This window comes from Juglans microcarpa x Juglans regia, chromosome 7D (genome assembly GCF_004785595.1).
Source record: "Juglans microcarpa x Juglans regia isolate MS1-56 chromosome 7D, Jm3101_v1.0, whole genome shotgun sequence".
NCBI lineage: Eukaryota > Viridiplantae > Streptophyta > Magnoliopsida > Fagales > Juglandaceae > Juglans > Juglans microcarpa x Juglans regia.
In genome coordinates this window covers 7,765,897-7,780,089 of record NC_054606.1, presented here as the reverse complement: position 1 = coordinate 7,780,089, position 14,193 = coordinate 7,765,897, and the positions used below count along the sequence as shown (strand labels likewise).

The 14,193-nt window shown below is 32.0% G+C and overlaps 1 protein-coding gene across 1 annotated transcript; it reads right to left on the bottom strand.

Moving 5' to 3' along the window:
- Nucleotides 1–4,317: 4,317 nt before the first annotated feature.
- Nucleotides 4,318–6,279, bottom strand: LOC121239117 (ras-related protein Rab11C-like). Its single transcript, XM_041136254.1, has 2 exons — nucleotides 5,858–6,279; nucleotides 4,318–4,860 (listed from the first exon to the last, which is right to left on the bottom strand). The coding sequence occupies exons 1-2, from the start codon at nucleotides 6,020–6,022 to the stop codon at nucleotides 4,372–4,374; spliced, it is 654 nt and encodes a 217-aa protein (XP_040992188.1). The 5' UTR covers nucleotides 6,023–6,279; the 3' UTR covers nucleotides 4,318–4,371.
- Nucleotides 6,280–14,193: the final 7,914 nt, after the last annotated feature.

Sequence of the window (14,193 nt, the reverse complement as noted above, 5' to 3'; positions counted from 1 at the left end):
GAGTGTGTCTTGATCTAGATGTGTATAAGTAAGCATATGAACTGTAGATTATTCTATCTGTGAGTAGTGGGGATGCTATAAGGATAGAAAAGAAGGGATTTTTATATTCGGTTGTTAATCATGCATAGGTGTCTCTCTTGTATATGTCCTGTGTACATAGGCTATACCAATTGCTTTCTTCAAAAAAATTCTTGATTACTTTTAAAAGATTTTTTAATCCAATTATAGTGAAGCTCATTTTATCTGTTTAAACTTGGCTATCACCTATGGTGTTTCCACTATTGCTTTTTAAGTAACTTCAATCTCACAGTGAGAGAAGGAAGACTTTGGTATGAATAATTGTGCCTGATTTTGGCTACCGAGTTTACCATGTGCTGTTAATAGGTTTTCTATTGGTAGCCATATTCTGTGAAAATGATAATGATAATGTTGTCCTCCATCCTGCAGTTCTCTTGATAATGTTCAATAAAGCAGCACTTTCTTCTTACAATTTCCCGTGTGCAAATGTCATCACACTTTTTCAAGTAGTTCATATGCTAAAATCGTCTTATTGACCATGCTTTATATCATTGAGTTGTCACTATTAAGTTGCTTGTGCTAACAATATTCTATGAACTTATCACTTATTTTAAATTATGATTTCAATTCAGTTCAAATTTGATGAATGTCTTTAGACAGATCGAGTTAAAAAAGGATAATGAAACAAATAAGTAGCAATAATACAATTGCACCATATGGTATTTTTTAAGGTGTTTTCAAAGAAGTAGAAAGGCCAAAGACTTTGGTTGAATAATGTGAGCATTGAGCTAAGATTTTGAGTTTAGGCATCAATCTTTGACTGGCCTTTGGCCTGAGCTGCAAGAGGTAGAAACTCATTTTGAAGGTCAAACCTAACCTCAGTAGTCTTGGCTCTCCTGACAATGAGTGTGGAGTTGAAATCAGTCCATTATCTTTTTCCATATTTGCATTAGTCATCAATTAGAGTTCTTGATTTGGCTATGACACCATTGACCAAAGGTGGATATGGTGCTGGATAAGAATGTAGGAATCCACTGAAATTTTTTTAGTAGTAGTTCTTTTACATGCCATTGACGCATAATATCATTAATATTAGATTTCTAGATTTCTCCAGTTGCCTTGTAAGTATATTTGATTTATGTTGGATGTTAAATTTATTTTATGTGGAGCACATTTGACTAATTATTGTGATTATGATTATCATTGCAGGCTTTATTCTTTTGGTATTTCATTTGTTTTTTAATTCTTAACCTGCTTTTTAACTTTATTTGTTTTTGTTAAATGTGCTTTTATATTGTGTCAATCTTTGAAAAGTTTTATGATAAATAAAAGGAATTAGTTCTATGAAAATAGGCATAAATCACACTTGCTTATAAGTGACAGCCATATGAAACAAAATTGAAAGTGGTATATAGGAAAGGAAAGTGAGATAACAAGGCACCCGCTTGAGCTTAAATCCATCTCAAAAGTTATTTCTCTTGGTGGAAAGAATATATCTTGAAAAGGAAAGTTGAAAATTTGTAAAATGAAAATTTGGAAATGAAATTTGAAACTGTTTGTAGAGGCAAATGTTATTGTTTGGCTAGGAATTCAAACAATTTATAACCATGTGCAATTATGCCCCTGGGTACGTGTGGTTCACTTTAAACAATACCTTTTGACATAAAATACTAAAGGTACATGTGTTTTCCTTCATATTTTTTGTTGCTTATGTAAGGCGATGTGTTGTGATTAATATTTTCAGGGTGATGGAATGGGGTGATGGGTACTATAATGGTAACATCAAAACTAGAAAAACAGTCCAAGCCATGGTACTAGCTCTGCCTTTTGTCAAGTTTACATCTCTTTATTGGCTTTCATATGGTTGTAGGATTTTTAATATATGAGATAGAATAACAGCCCTGCACCAGCTAGTTTCCCCATTTGGAAAGGTAATCCAAACCCCGCTCCCCTTCACCCACTTACTGAGCTCAAAAAATTATCAAACAAAATGGTTTTATTTTTCGTGGTTCATTTTTCCTTTCCAAAAAATTGACGATAAATCAAACAACCTGCGCAAACAGTAGTGTGTAAGTACCCATATTACTCTCTTTCTTTCCACCTCATTTTTGTTTTGAGTCTAGAGAGGATGGCATGATGTGTTCTGGAGTATTTTAGAGGGATGTAATCATTCACCGATTAAAAAATGAGAATGCAAAATCATTAATTAAGATTTAAGGCTCATAAGCGTCTTTAGCTATTTATTTTTTCCTCTTTTTTGTTGTTTTTTGTCATCTGTGTTCTATTATTGAGTTAGAATATTAAGATTAACTTCTAACTTATTTTGGACAGAACTTAACAAATTACAGGAGAGAACATATAGCATATATATTCATCATGATTGTGTTGGCAATAGTTCCTTAAATATGAAACGTTGTTTACAAAGTTATCATTTTGTAAATTTGCTTGTATGTTATCTGTATGATCTGCAGGTTATTTCAATTATATTATGTTAGCTATTTGCAAAGGATTGCTCGTGTCATTAAAGATTTCCTTGGAATTCTTAATGAAGATTCATTGGTTCTAAAAAAATTTTGTGCTTGTGTATGAGTTGCTTGATGAAGTAATTGCAAGCGTCTCGTCCTATTGTGTTAATTTCTTGGTCTTTATATTTATCGAAAATATATACAAAGCCCTTAAATTTGTTTTGTGGCTCCACCAATGTGGTAACTTAATCTTGCTAGTAAATTGTCATCTACTATGCTTAGTGTTGAGGTATTGTTATCTCTTTCTCTTTGTGTACGAGTTCAGTATTGTTATCTGCATAGTTTAGGTTTTAGTGCAAGAAGATTGATAGGAAATAGATCACCAATATGCAAATTAGAAGAGATGAACCATGTGTTTGAGGGCTATTTTGCATGAATGGGTTATACCCTTTACAGTTTACCCACACCATTTTATAGCATTTATTTTGTTCAAATACAAAGTTTTTTATTTTTTAATTTTGCAGAAGAGTATATCTTGTAGTGCAAATGCATGCATATGGACCACCTAGGTGGCTTGCTTTTGGAGGCAGATTTGAAGGCTGCAATATGAATGTATAATGTATCATGTTTAATGCATTTTTATGTTTTTGAATTTTGTTAAGGGCCATTTTCGGCATTTTTCAGCCGCCAAAAATGTTTTTTTTAAATAACCGAAAAACTATTTCCGGCGAGTTTAAGGTCGGCACAAGTATTTTTTATGATGGTATGTTTCGCGAGTTAACTCGCCGACAATAGTTATTTGCAGCGATCTATATAGATCGCTGCAAATACTTTTTATGAGCAATGTATATCGCCACAAAAAATTATTTCCCGCAAAACATACCGTCACAAAAAATACTTGCGGCGACCCTTAACTATGGTTTAATAGACTTTTGCGGCGAATTATGAGTTTTTTTCCGCGAACATTAATCGCCGGAAATAATGTTTTGCAACGATGATATCAGCAATTGAAAGGCTTTTTTGTGGCGATTTTATGCACTATTTACGATGCTTTTATTTTGCCAGAAATATGTTTATTTGTAGCGATTTTTGAAATCGCTGCTAAAAAGATATTGCATCCATTTTTTGGCATCCAATGTGCAGTGATTATAAAAACGCTACAAATAATTTTTTTCAGCCTTTTTTAGCCTTTTAGCTGTGAATTTGTAGCACTGGAAAAACCCAAATTTCTTGCAGTGAATTTGCTCAAATGAATTATATGCAAGGTCCGAGATTTCTGTGAAAAAACAGACAATATTTATCATGTAACTGTACAAATTGAATAGAATTGAATATAAATTGTTTTAGGGTCTTATTTTTACAGCAATTGCCCAATAATGTGGAGAATGTAGTTTCGACTGGATCTGTTTTGATGTAGTTAGTGTGTCAAACTCCTGCCTTATAATATTAAACTTCTGAGTAACTGCTGGTGAAAATATTTGGAAGCAAGTGTTTCTGCTACCACCAGCAGATTTCAGAATCCGGCAACCTCTTTGAAAGGAAATGCAAGAGAGATGGCTTGCAAAGTGTTGTAAGGATATGTCATGAAGGTAACGCGCTTTTATTGCAAGTTAGGAAGAAACTAAACAAGCAAACTCCTAAAGGAGAGACCAGATTCAGTAAGGCCCTCCAAAAGTACTAACGATGGTGCTGTTTATAATTTTCACAATCTCTTTTATCACAACTAGATTAAGTAAAAATTTACTCTCTACATGTCTCTCTCTCTCATCCAAAGATACAAAAAGAAGGAAGGGAAAGAAAAGAAAGGAAAAAATAAAAGGGGAAATTTATAACAAGGAAAAAAATGGTTTGTCTGCTTCCAAATCTTTTTCCTCCCTCAAATGCCACCTTAAGTAGAGCAGCAACTTTTCTTGTTCACATTCCCTGATGCATCAGAAACATTGATCGTGGTTCCTTGACCAGGAACAACCGTACTGGCGGCAGCTTCCTGAGCTGCCAATGCTTTTTTGCTTATGATTTGGTAGATCTCTATCAAAATGGTCTGGAATGCCTTCTCAATATTAGTCGCTTCTAGAGCTGATGTCTCAAGAAATGAGAGGCCTTCCCTTTCAGCCAAGGCTTGACCATCTTCCTCTGTAGTAGCTCTAAGATGGCTCAAGTCAGACTTATTTCCTACCATCATGATGACAATGTTTGAATCTGCATGGTCCCTTAATTCCCGGAGCCACCTTTGGACATTGTCAAAAGTTTGCCTCTTGGTTATGTCATACACAAGCAGCGTCCCAACAGCTCCTCTATAGTATGCACTGGTGATAGCACGGTATCTCTCCTGACCTGCCGTATCCCAGATCTGCGCCTTTACTGTTTTTCCCTCCACCTATATCTCATAATATAGATCATTTAAATGTCAAGTCAAAAACCAACATAAAACTTCTCCATGCCATTGCCCATGGAATTTCTCCAACACAAGTATACAAGATTCATTTTGGGGTTCTACAACAACTTCAGAAGCAAGGGTAGAAAAAAAAATGCGATTCTATACAGAAGCAGCTTTATCTAATGATACAGCTTAGTTCTTATCAGCATCATGATTTCATGAATTTCAAAAAACACACTTCCAACACCATTAAAAATGGTCTTTTTCTCTGTCAAAGAGAGGAGTTTGGATCCCAAACTCATTTCAATTCATCATTACAATTTTTCAAATTCTAACACAAAATATAATAAACAATTCAACTTTTCTAAATTTTAAAATAATAATAATATTAAAAAATAATATTCTAATAATATTTTTATCATCACAATTCAATTCAATATACAAACGTAGCCATATACGAAACTTCTATTTCTTGAATTATACAAGCCATCATTCAGTTACGAGATCTCATCCGCAAAAACAGCCACCAAAACTGACGCAATAAACGAGGTTAATAGGCATCCTATCCCCTCACATATTTTTCGGGGCTTCGGACAAATACACACCTGTAATTGCTAATCGAATTCTCAATCTTGTAAAAAACAATCACACCTATTACACGTTCTTAGATTACAGTACGACTAACCATTTATTCATCATCGCAATGAGAATCAAAGAATTGCATACTGCTGTAGCAACTGAATAAGCGATAATAAAATTAAACAAACACATACACACACCTGGAATTGCTCAAATACTAATCTTTCAAGAAAATCAAGCTTTTTTGAAGCTTCACGAAAAATTACAGCTAAAACAATAACTTATTCATAATAGCAGTGAGAATCAAATAATTGCACAGCTGCGTTAGCAACTGAATGGGCGGTAATAAGCACGGATGGAGCCGAAAAGTGCGACAATTTTCAGTGAGAAACGAACATAGGCGATGAAAGAAGCATGCCTGAAGAGTTCTGGTGGCGAACTCGACGCCGATGGTGGACTTAGACTCCAAGCAGAACTCGTTGCGCGTGAACCTGGAAAGAATATTGGACTTGCCGACCCCAGAGTCACCGATCAACACGATCTTGAAGAGGTAGTCGTACTCGTGGTCCACCCTATGCGCCATATCCCCTTTTCTCCTCCTCCCAGATCTCTCCGACCTACGAAAACCCGCCCGACCCAAAATTCAAATCCGTCCACGTACAATACGTAGAAACATACAAGCTATATAAAACCACACCGAGATCGAGCGAAACAAACCAGAACGAAGATGGATCCCAGAAGTGATCGAGATCGAGATGGAGAGCTCTTCGTGTGAGTCCCCACCGATTGATCCTTCTGAGTTAGGATTGGGTAATAACAAGTAACTGCAGGAATTGCAGGGAGCTTATGATGAGAACGGAGGGAACGGAGATACCCGATAGGAGGGCCACCTAAACGGTCGTCTATGATTCTATATTATGGATTCATTTTGTTTGAATGTTGGAACGACGTCGTCTTAGGTTGGAAAATTGACTTAAAATCCGTGAGATTCGATTGCCACAGGCATGTATGGATTGGCAGTTATAAGTCAGGCAGGCTGATTGTGTAAGTTGTAACAGTGCTTTTATTTATTCGAAAATGATATCTATACCTATAATTTTCTTTATCTAATCATATAGGCTTATGTATTTAGTTGTTGAAAAATAGTAACATTTTTAAAATTTAAAATTTAAATTTAAATTAAAAAAATATTAATAAAACAGAATGAATACTCAAAACGTAGTATAATATTATTGAAAATGATTTATATACAATATTTCCTACAATATATTTTACAACAATGTATTAAATGAGAGATAATTTTGTAAAACACTTTATAAAAGTAACATTATTTTAGAAAAATACCACCTTATCTTACAACATTATTGTAAAATATATTATGAAAATGTGTTGTGTGTATATCAATACTCTAATATTATATATAAAAATTGTGCATAGTTGTTGCATGATTACGCCCAAACTATTACGTAGTGTTATAGTATAGTTTAGGGTGTCCATCCACAAGGAGACGAAAGAAACACTACAAGACGCAAGTTTAAAGGAAAAGATTAAATGACATGATGACAAGAATCTGAAAAGTATTTTGAATTCTACTTAAAACACGTAATTAAAATGAGATTAGGGCACGAACAAAAAGATAAGTAAATCTTCGGGCTTCCATCAACTAGATCTAATACTCTGATCTTTTCAATCCAAACTATATACACAATTAAGAATTATAGCACCAAATTTTTAATTGGAAGATATGATATTATATTCATTTACCTTCTCAAATTTAATTCTACAATATATTCTCCTTTTACAAACCATAATTTTTAAATATAAAAATGAATGTCAGATCTAAAGGCGATATTATATTTACAAACAATAGCGTAGAAAAAGATCATATCAATGACATGAAAAAAGTTGTTTTAAGTCGCAATCATATATTCATAATCTTGTAGCTTAACGAAATCAAACTATAGCAAGATTTAATATAATTGTGTCAAACTTATAAAAATTCAAAATAAATAAAGAATTCAATCCTAAAATTTTAAACAATAAAACTTAATCTATAAATTGAAATAAAGTTAAAATATTTTCATTAATTAATTTCTACTCTAGATTTTACTCAAGATTTAATTCTCAGAGAACTAAAACCGTAAAATGATATTTTTCCCTTCACTATGCCGTCCATCTATGCCCTACAAAAAAATTATTATATTTGAAAAATAGTGCTACCCGTTCAAGAGTCTCTTCCCATGTTGAGAGTCTTTTGAAGAGTCCAATCCATTGGTTAAAAAAGCAAGGTACAGTTTGAAATTGAAGGGTCCTAATTCATCCACCAACCTACCAACCGATTGTTTAATCACGTCATTCCAAAAGTGAGGGTTATTCTTTTTTGGAAAATGCTACATCTTCCGCTGTGATGCCCGTTGGGAGCTCTCGTTGACGTCTACTAAGTGTATTTTTATATTTTTTTAAAATTTTTTTCTTAAACTTTTTTAATAATTTTAAATATTTAAAAAATAAATAAATATTATAATATTATTAAATATTAAAAAATATTTAATAAATAAAAATTTTTTTTTCTATATGTAGCATTGTCCTTCTTTTTTACTTTTTAAAAACTTTCTATCTAATCCTCCATCCACCCTCTTGCTCCACCCAATATCCATAATCTTTGAAAGTCCGCCAATTTAAATCTCAGCCATTAAAATCTAGATATTGTCAATGGATTTGTATCTTTTTTTTTAATGGGCTTTGCTCTCATTTGACTGTATTGTGACCACCTCTTTTATGAATTTTAAAATTAAACATAAAAATATATTTAAGAGTATTCCAAAAAAAAAATAAAAATTAAATTCAAGAATACAAATTAATTCCTATGATTTTTATTTACATTTTAGCATTCTAGTTTAATAATTAAGGCCTCGTTCACTTTTACATCTCATCTTATCTCATCATTATAATTTTTTTAAATTCTCACACAAAATAAAATAAACAATTCAATTTTTTAAATCATAAAACAAAAATAATATTAAAAGAATATATTCTAACAATATTTTATTTAATTTTTAACTTTTATCTTAACTCATCTTATATCATCTATAAAAATAAACGAGATCTAATATTTACAATATACTTTCGTACACTCTCATTGGACACCATTCTTAAGTGATTTTCTTATATTTCCTTTTGCTTAAATATTAAACTATAATATTAAATGGATTTTTATATTGAAAACAATTAACATAAAAAATATCAATTAATACAGGACATGCAAAAGTGGATCTCTCTGTATCAAGTTGGCATGATTAAGGGTGTAAAAAAAAAATCGATAAATCGAGCCAGACTTAGTCTGATGTTGGTTTTATTTTTTTTTAAATCGGTTAAAATTGGTCTGATTTTGATTTTTCTTTTTTTTTTTAAACCGGATCGGATCGATTTATATATATATATATTATAATTTTTTATATTGTATATAATTTTTATATATAATATATAATTATATATAAAATAGTTTTGTATGATATAATAAATTACTAATTAATATAATATTAAATTTTAAAATATTATATCACTATAGTTTATTGTATTAATAGTGATACTAATATTATATAGTGTATATTAATAGTTATAATAATGCTATATCATTATATATATATATTATAATATACTACAATATATTATCATTATAGTATATAGTATAATAAAATCAGAAAACTTGACCGGAACGGATAAAACTTGAAGTTTCGATTTAGGAGGTAACTGGTGTGGAATTAATTCTTGAAAATGCAAAGTCGGTGTATATCAATTTGGTCCCAAATTTTATCTAAAATGGACCAAACCGGACCCATTACACCCCTAGACATGATAACTACACAGATACAATTTTAGGATTTATTAGTGGATTGTAGCAATAAGAAAAATGAAAGTCATCCTTTTAATCATCGAAAAATGCTTCGTAAAAAAAAAAAAAAATTAATCTATTCATTATTTTTTATTATCTTATAGTATGACATTAAATGAGAAGTTTATAAATAAAATATAATAAATAATTTCTGATCATTTAATATCACATTATAAGACTCCTTAAAAAAATCATCGTTAATTGGAGTATGTCAAATGGCAATGACAAGGACAGCTGCGAGGTTGGCATCATATGGCATGAAACAAACGAACACATCTATCTTTTTGCCTACGACTATTTTTTTTTATTAAATTAAATTCAACTTATCTTAAATCAATCAAATTTATTAATTTTTTTTAATTATTTATAAAATATTCAACTCATTTCATATATTTCAATCTAAAAAATTAAATAAGACATCAATACAACACCAACCTCAAGAGCTCGCACTGTCCCAACTTCCAATCAGACATCTCCTCCATTGTTGTATTTTCATCAACATTGACTACAACAACCGGCAGTCCTCTCCTCTTTTAATATATAACAGGTAACTACCGGATCAACTTTTGTTTTTAAATAACAAATTGAAGTATTATTAGATACTAAAGCATCAAGACAACACTCCGCTTGAAAATTCTCGCTCATTATCATTCTTATTTAAAATTAGAATTACATTCTGTATTATTTGAAAAAATATATTTAAAAAAAATCATCAAAGTAATATTTTTTTGAAATTTATGTTTTAATTTTTGTGGGATTAAAAAGTATTTTAGTACATAAGTAATCTAATTTTATCAATAAATAGCTTTTGAGACAATTTAAATATTTATTTACGACCTCTAACTATGCCAACGGCTAGGGGATGGATCGTCTGACCAAAAACCCACATCCAAATGATGGTTACGACCAATGGGGATACGTAACAATTTATTGTATGTAGAGGGTGAGTCTAACTTCTCCTTTTCATGTTCTTTTATATAATTTTACTTCTCAAATTAAATTTTCTAAATTTGCTAATGACGGCTAACATGGGATTGAAGAATTAGACTTTTTAAAATTTTATTTCCCAATTACTTTTTTTTATATATAATTTAAAAATATATAGGCACAACATATATGATGACATCACAATATTAAAAAAAATTGAAACTATCAACCAATTATTTTACGAGTTAGGTAGCAACCAATTAATCTAGTTCACTTCATTAAGAATAGAGTTTAATTTTATAAAACTATCAGTCACTTGATATAAAGTTGTAAAATAATAATAATAATAATAAAAGAGTTATATGTTGATAATTTTCCTAAACAAAACTGCTAATTCCGACATTATAAGTTTTATTTTTTTATGTTTTAACTTGTAAAAAATATTTATAATAAATCCTATATCATATTTTGGGACGGACCTGATGCGAGTGCCATGTCAATTTAATGGTCATTCCAATTTAGGGTTGGCAACTCATGTTCACAACTTCGTATTTGTATTGTGTTAAGTCATAAGTATTAAACTAAATGGGTGACATTGGGTAGAATAAGAATTATTCTGACCGCTAGTTATTCAACAAAAACTAGAAATTGAAATTGAGAAATGATGCAAAATATAGAGAAAACTATGAGATTAGAGTTTATTCATAAAAGTGAAAATTTGGTTATGAAGCCCATAAGACGAGCTTAAATAGCTAAGAAAACTCGAGATTTTGATAATTTTATCCGAAAATGCAAAATCTCAATTATTGCGTAAAAATAATATACTTAATAAATAAGTATTATGTCAAAAATTAGGCTCAAACCAAAATAAGAATCATCTTTAAGAGCACTCCCAATGACTCTTGTAAAATAGATTTTTCTTCAAAATATAAAAAAATGCTCTTAAAAGAGTACTCCATCAGATCTTGTATTTTACAAATATTTTACATTTTGATATAGTGATTCCGCTACATGTAGAGGATCCTGTTCATGGTTGTAAAACTTTTTTAATTAATTTCTCTTTCCTCCTCATCCTCATTTCCTCATTTTTTCATAATTTTTTTATTCTCATTTCAAACCCTCTTTCTCTCGTTCCTATCTTTCTCCGTTGCTAGGCGCCAAAGATAGAAGCAAAGCCTACTTCCTTGACTACGCTCGCTGCTTCCATCACTGATCATCCAGCTATAAGCTCTACTCTCATTGTTGAGGTAAACATTGGATTCTCTCTCTCTCTCTCTCTCTCTCTCTCACTCTCTCCAAAATGCATGAAATGTTAAATTTTTTCTTCTCAAAATATGGGTGTAGGAGTTTGCGTGCGTACATGCGTATACCGATTCACAAAACATATAGGTGAAATATGTTTGCTTTATTGGAATCTCTCTCTCTCTCTCTCTCTCTCTCTCTCTCTCCAAAATGCAGGAAAGCATAAATTTTTTCTTATCAAAATGGGTCTATGAGTTTGCGTGGGTACATGATTGTGGGATTTTATAGTATATGGAGAGTTTCTATATACAAGTCTGTTCTCTTAATGATTTGTTGGTTTTATTGAGTTTCTGTACATTGATGACTTTTTTATGATCATTCTGTTCTCTCAATGATTTGGTTTCATTGCCTTTTCTCAAGGTATGACTCTTGCCATATAACTCCATAAAAGGGAATCAAAAATTCTATAGAGAACCGGCCTGTGTCCCCGTCGCGGCACTGCGTCCCACGTGGTAAAATGCAAACGACGCCGTTTCCTTCAATTTCCATTCCCCTTCGTTTCCCCTTTCCCCCTTTCCCATTTCCATTTCCTCCTTCGATTCTTTCCCCCCCATTCCCCCTTCATTTCCCCCTTTTCTCCCATTTCCAGACCTAATTCGATTCACTCATTCCATCTCTCACCATCGAAATCGATGCAGTCCCTTCAAAGCCGAAAGCTCCGTCTTTCACCTTCATTCGTCTTCCTCACTAGAAATGAAAGAGTTATGTTAACCGATGATTTTGGTGGGATAGTAATCTACATTTTTTTTCCTTTCATTGAAGTATTTATCAAATCTGAAAGCACAAAAGGTATAACAGAATGGAGGTTCACGTTGTGATTAGTTTGCCTTTTAATTGAGTTTTACAAACTACTTTCTGTAGAAATATGAAGATATATGTAGGAACATGATACAGTCTAACCAATATATGTAGGAACTACCAGTGTATATTTTATAATTGACCTTTGACATTGATTCTGATACCATTATTTCATTCTTTCTTTTATCGTGTTGAGCTCATATATGCTTAGAAGTTAGAATTGTTAACATTACCAAACTGATTCGTTTAAGAAGCTGGTTGAGTTTAGTTTTTGATTAAATTCTGAAGACTTCGATGGGGACTGTATTGAGCCTAAACAACTCTTGGGGAAAGCCATATGAGATTTCACAAAGTGAAATTTGTAAGTGGCAAAGGTTGTCGTCAAGCTTTTGTGAGGAGAATTCTAGACTGATTTCCAATCTCCCTGATGAGATATCTATTCAGATTCTTGCTAGAATTCCTAGGACAAACTATTTGCATCTCGAGTGCTGGGGATGAAATTAGCATAAATAGATTGACCCACAACGACGACCGCGACTCAACTATGTGAAGACCGCGACCGCGACTCAGCAATGTGACGATGGCAACTGCAAAAACCAGAATCCTTCACCCACGATGACGACCAAGGACAGAATGTTTCAGCTTCAAAGGAACTCTCTGGTTTTTATTCAAGCAACGATGGTCATAGTGAAAAGACAGACCCATTTCAATTTCCCTCCTTTATCTATTTCAATTTTTTTTAATAATATTGGCCGACGTGGCAGTATGATGCCGCAACGGGGATGCAGGCCGATTGGCCATAGAATTTTTGAAATGGAATTGACTTCAAGACCCATCAAACCACATCGAAGAACAAGACCAGTAACTCAACAACAGAGAATCTGTAAGAAACTCACCATTCCACTTACACAAACAATCTCTCCCTCTTTATGCGTTGCTTCAAAATTGTTCAAAAAATGTTGAAATGTAAAACGAGCACCACAAAAAAAAAATTCTTCAGATGCAAAAAAATTGTTTCTTTCCCTTGCTATTAATATCATTGATTGTATCCTCAACAATTGATTATTTTTTGCAATCTCACAACCACTACCACCTCAAGAAATGAAAAAGAACAACTAGCTCTGACTCCCTTGCAAGAAAAATCATAAAAGTTATGTATAAAAAAAGATTTCATCTCCCTAATGTTCTAAACAGCTACTGACTTACACGATTGGAATAGACAAAATCAAATGATCTAAAAAGATGCAAAATATTAAATCAAAAGTAAATATGTCAGTTGATGTGGTTTTGAAAATGTTGTTTTACATGGAGAAAAGCACAATTGTATATAATGCAAACCATTTGCATTGTGAGAAATATGAATGCTTTCAAAATCATCAAAAAAAAGGAACCAAAAGTGCTCTTTAGGGATCATGGCTCCTGTTTCCTGACCCTTCAGAATCCCTCTGCTCAACTTGAAGGCTCATTTGTATTTCTTCTATACTCTTTCTCTATTCGGTCTTAGTGGTAAAGACTAAGAGTCTATGACGATGGAGTTGGTTTCCATTCAAAATGAACAAATTATGACTACAATTACTGACTCATACCATATCAGAAAAATTGATGAAAATTTATATCATACTACATCATAGGACTAAAAAATATCTCATGATATATTTTACTTATTTTCAATTTATTTTATATTGAAAGTGATTTCATAGAAGTTTTTTGTTATAGCCATAGGCATGACCAATCATATTGGTCAAACGACAGGTCTCGATCAACTGTAGACTCAAATCTTGAGTTTGATTTCACACTAGGAGTTTTTTGTATTACCAATACACTATTATGATGGG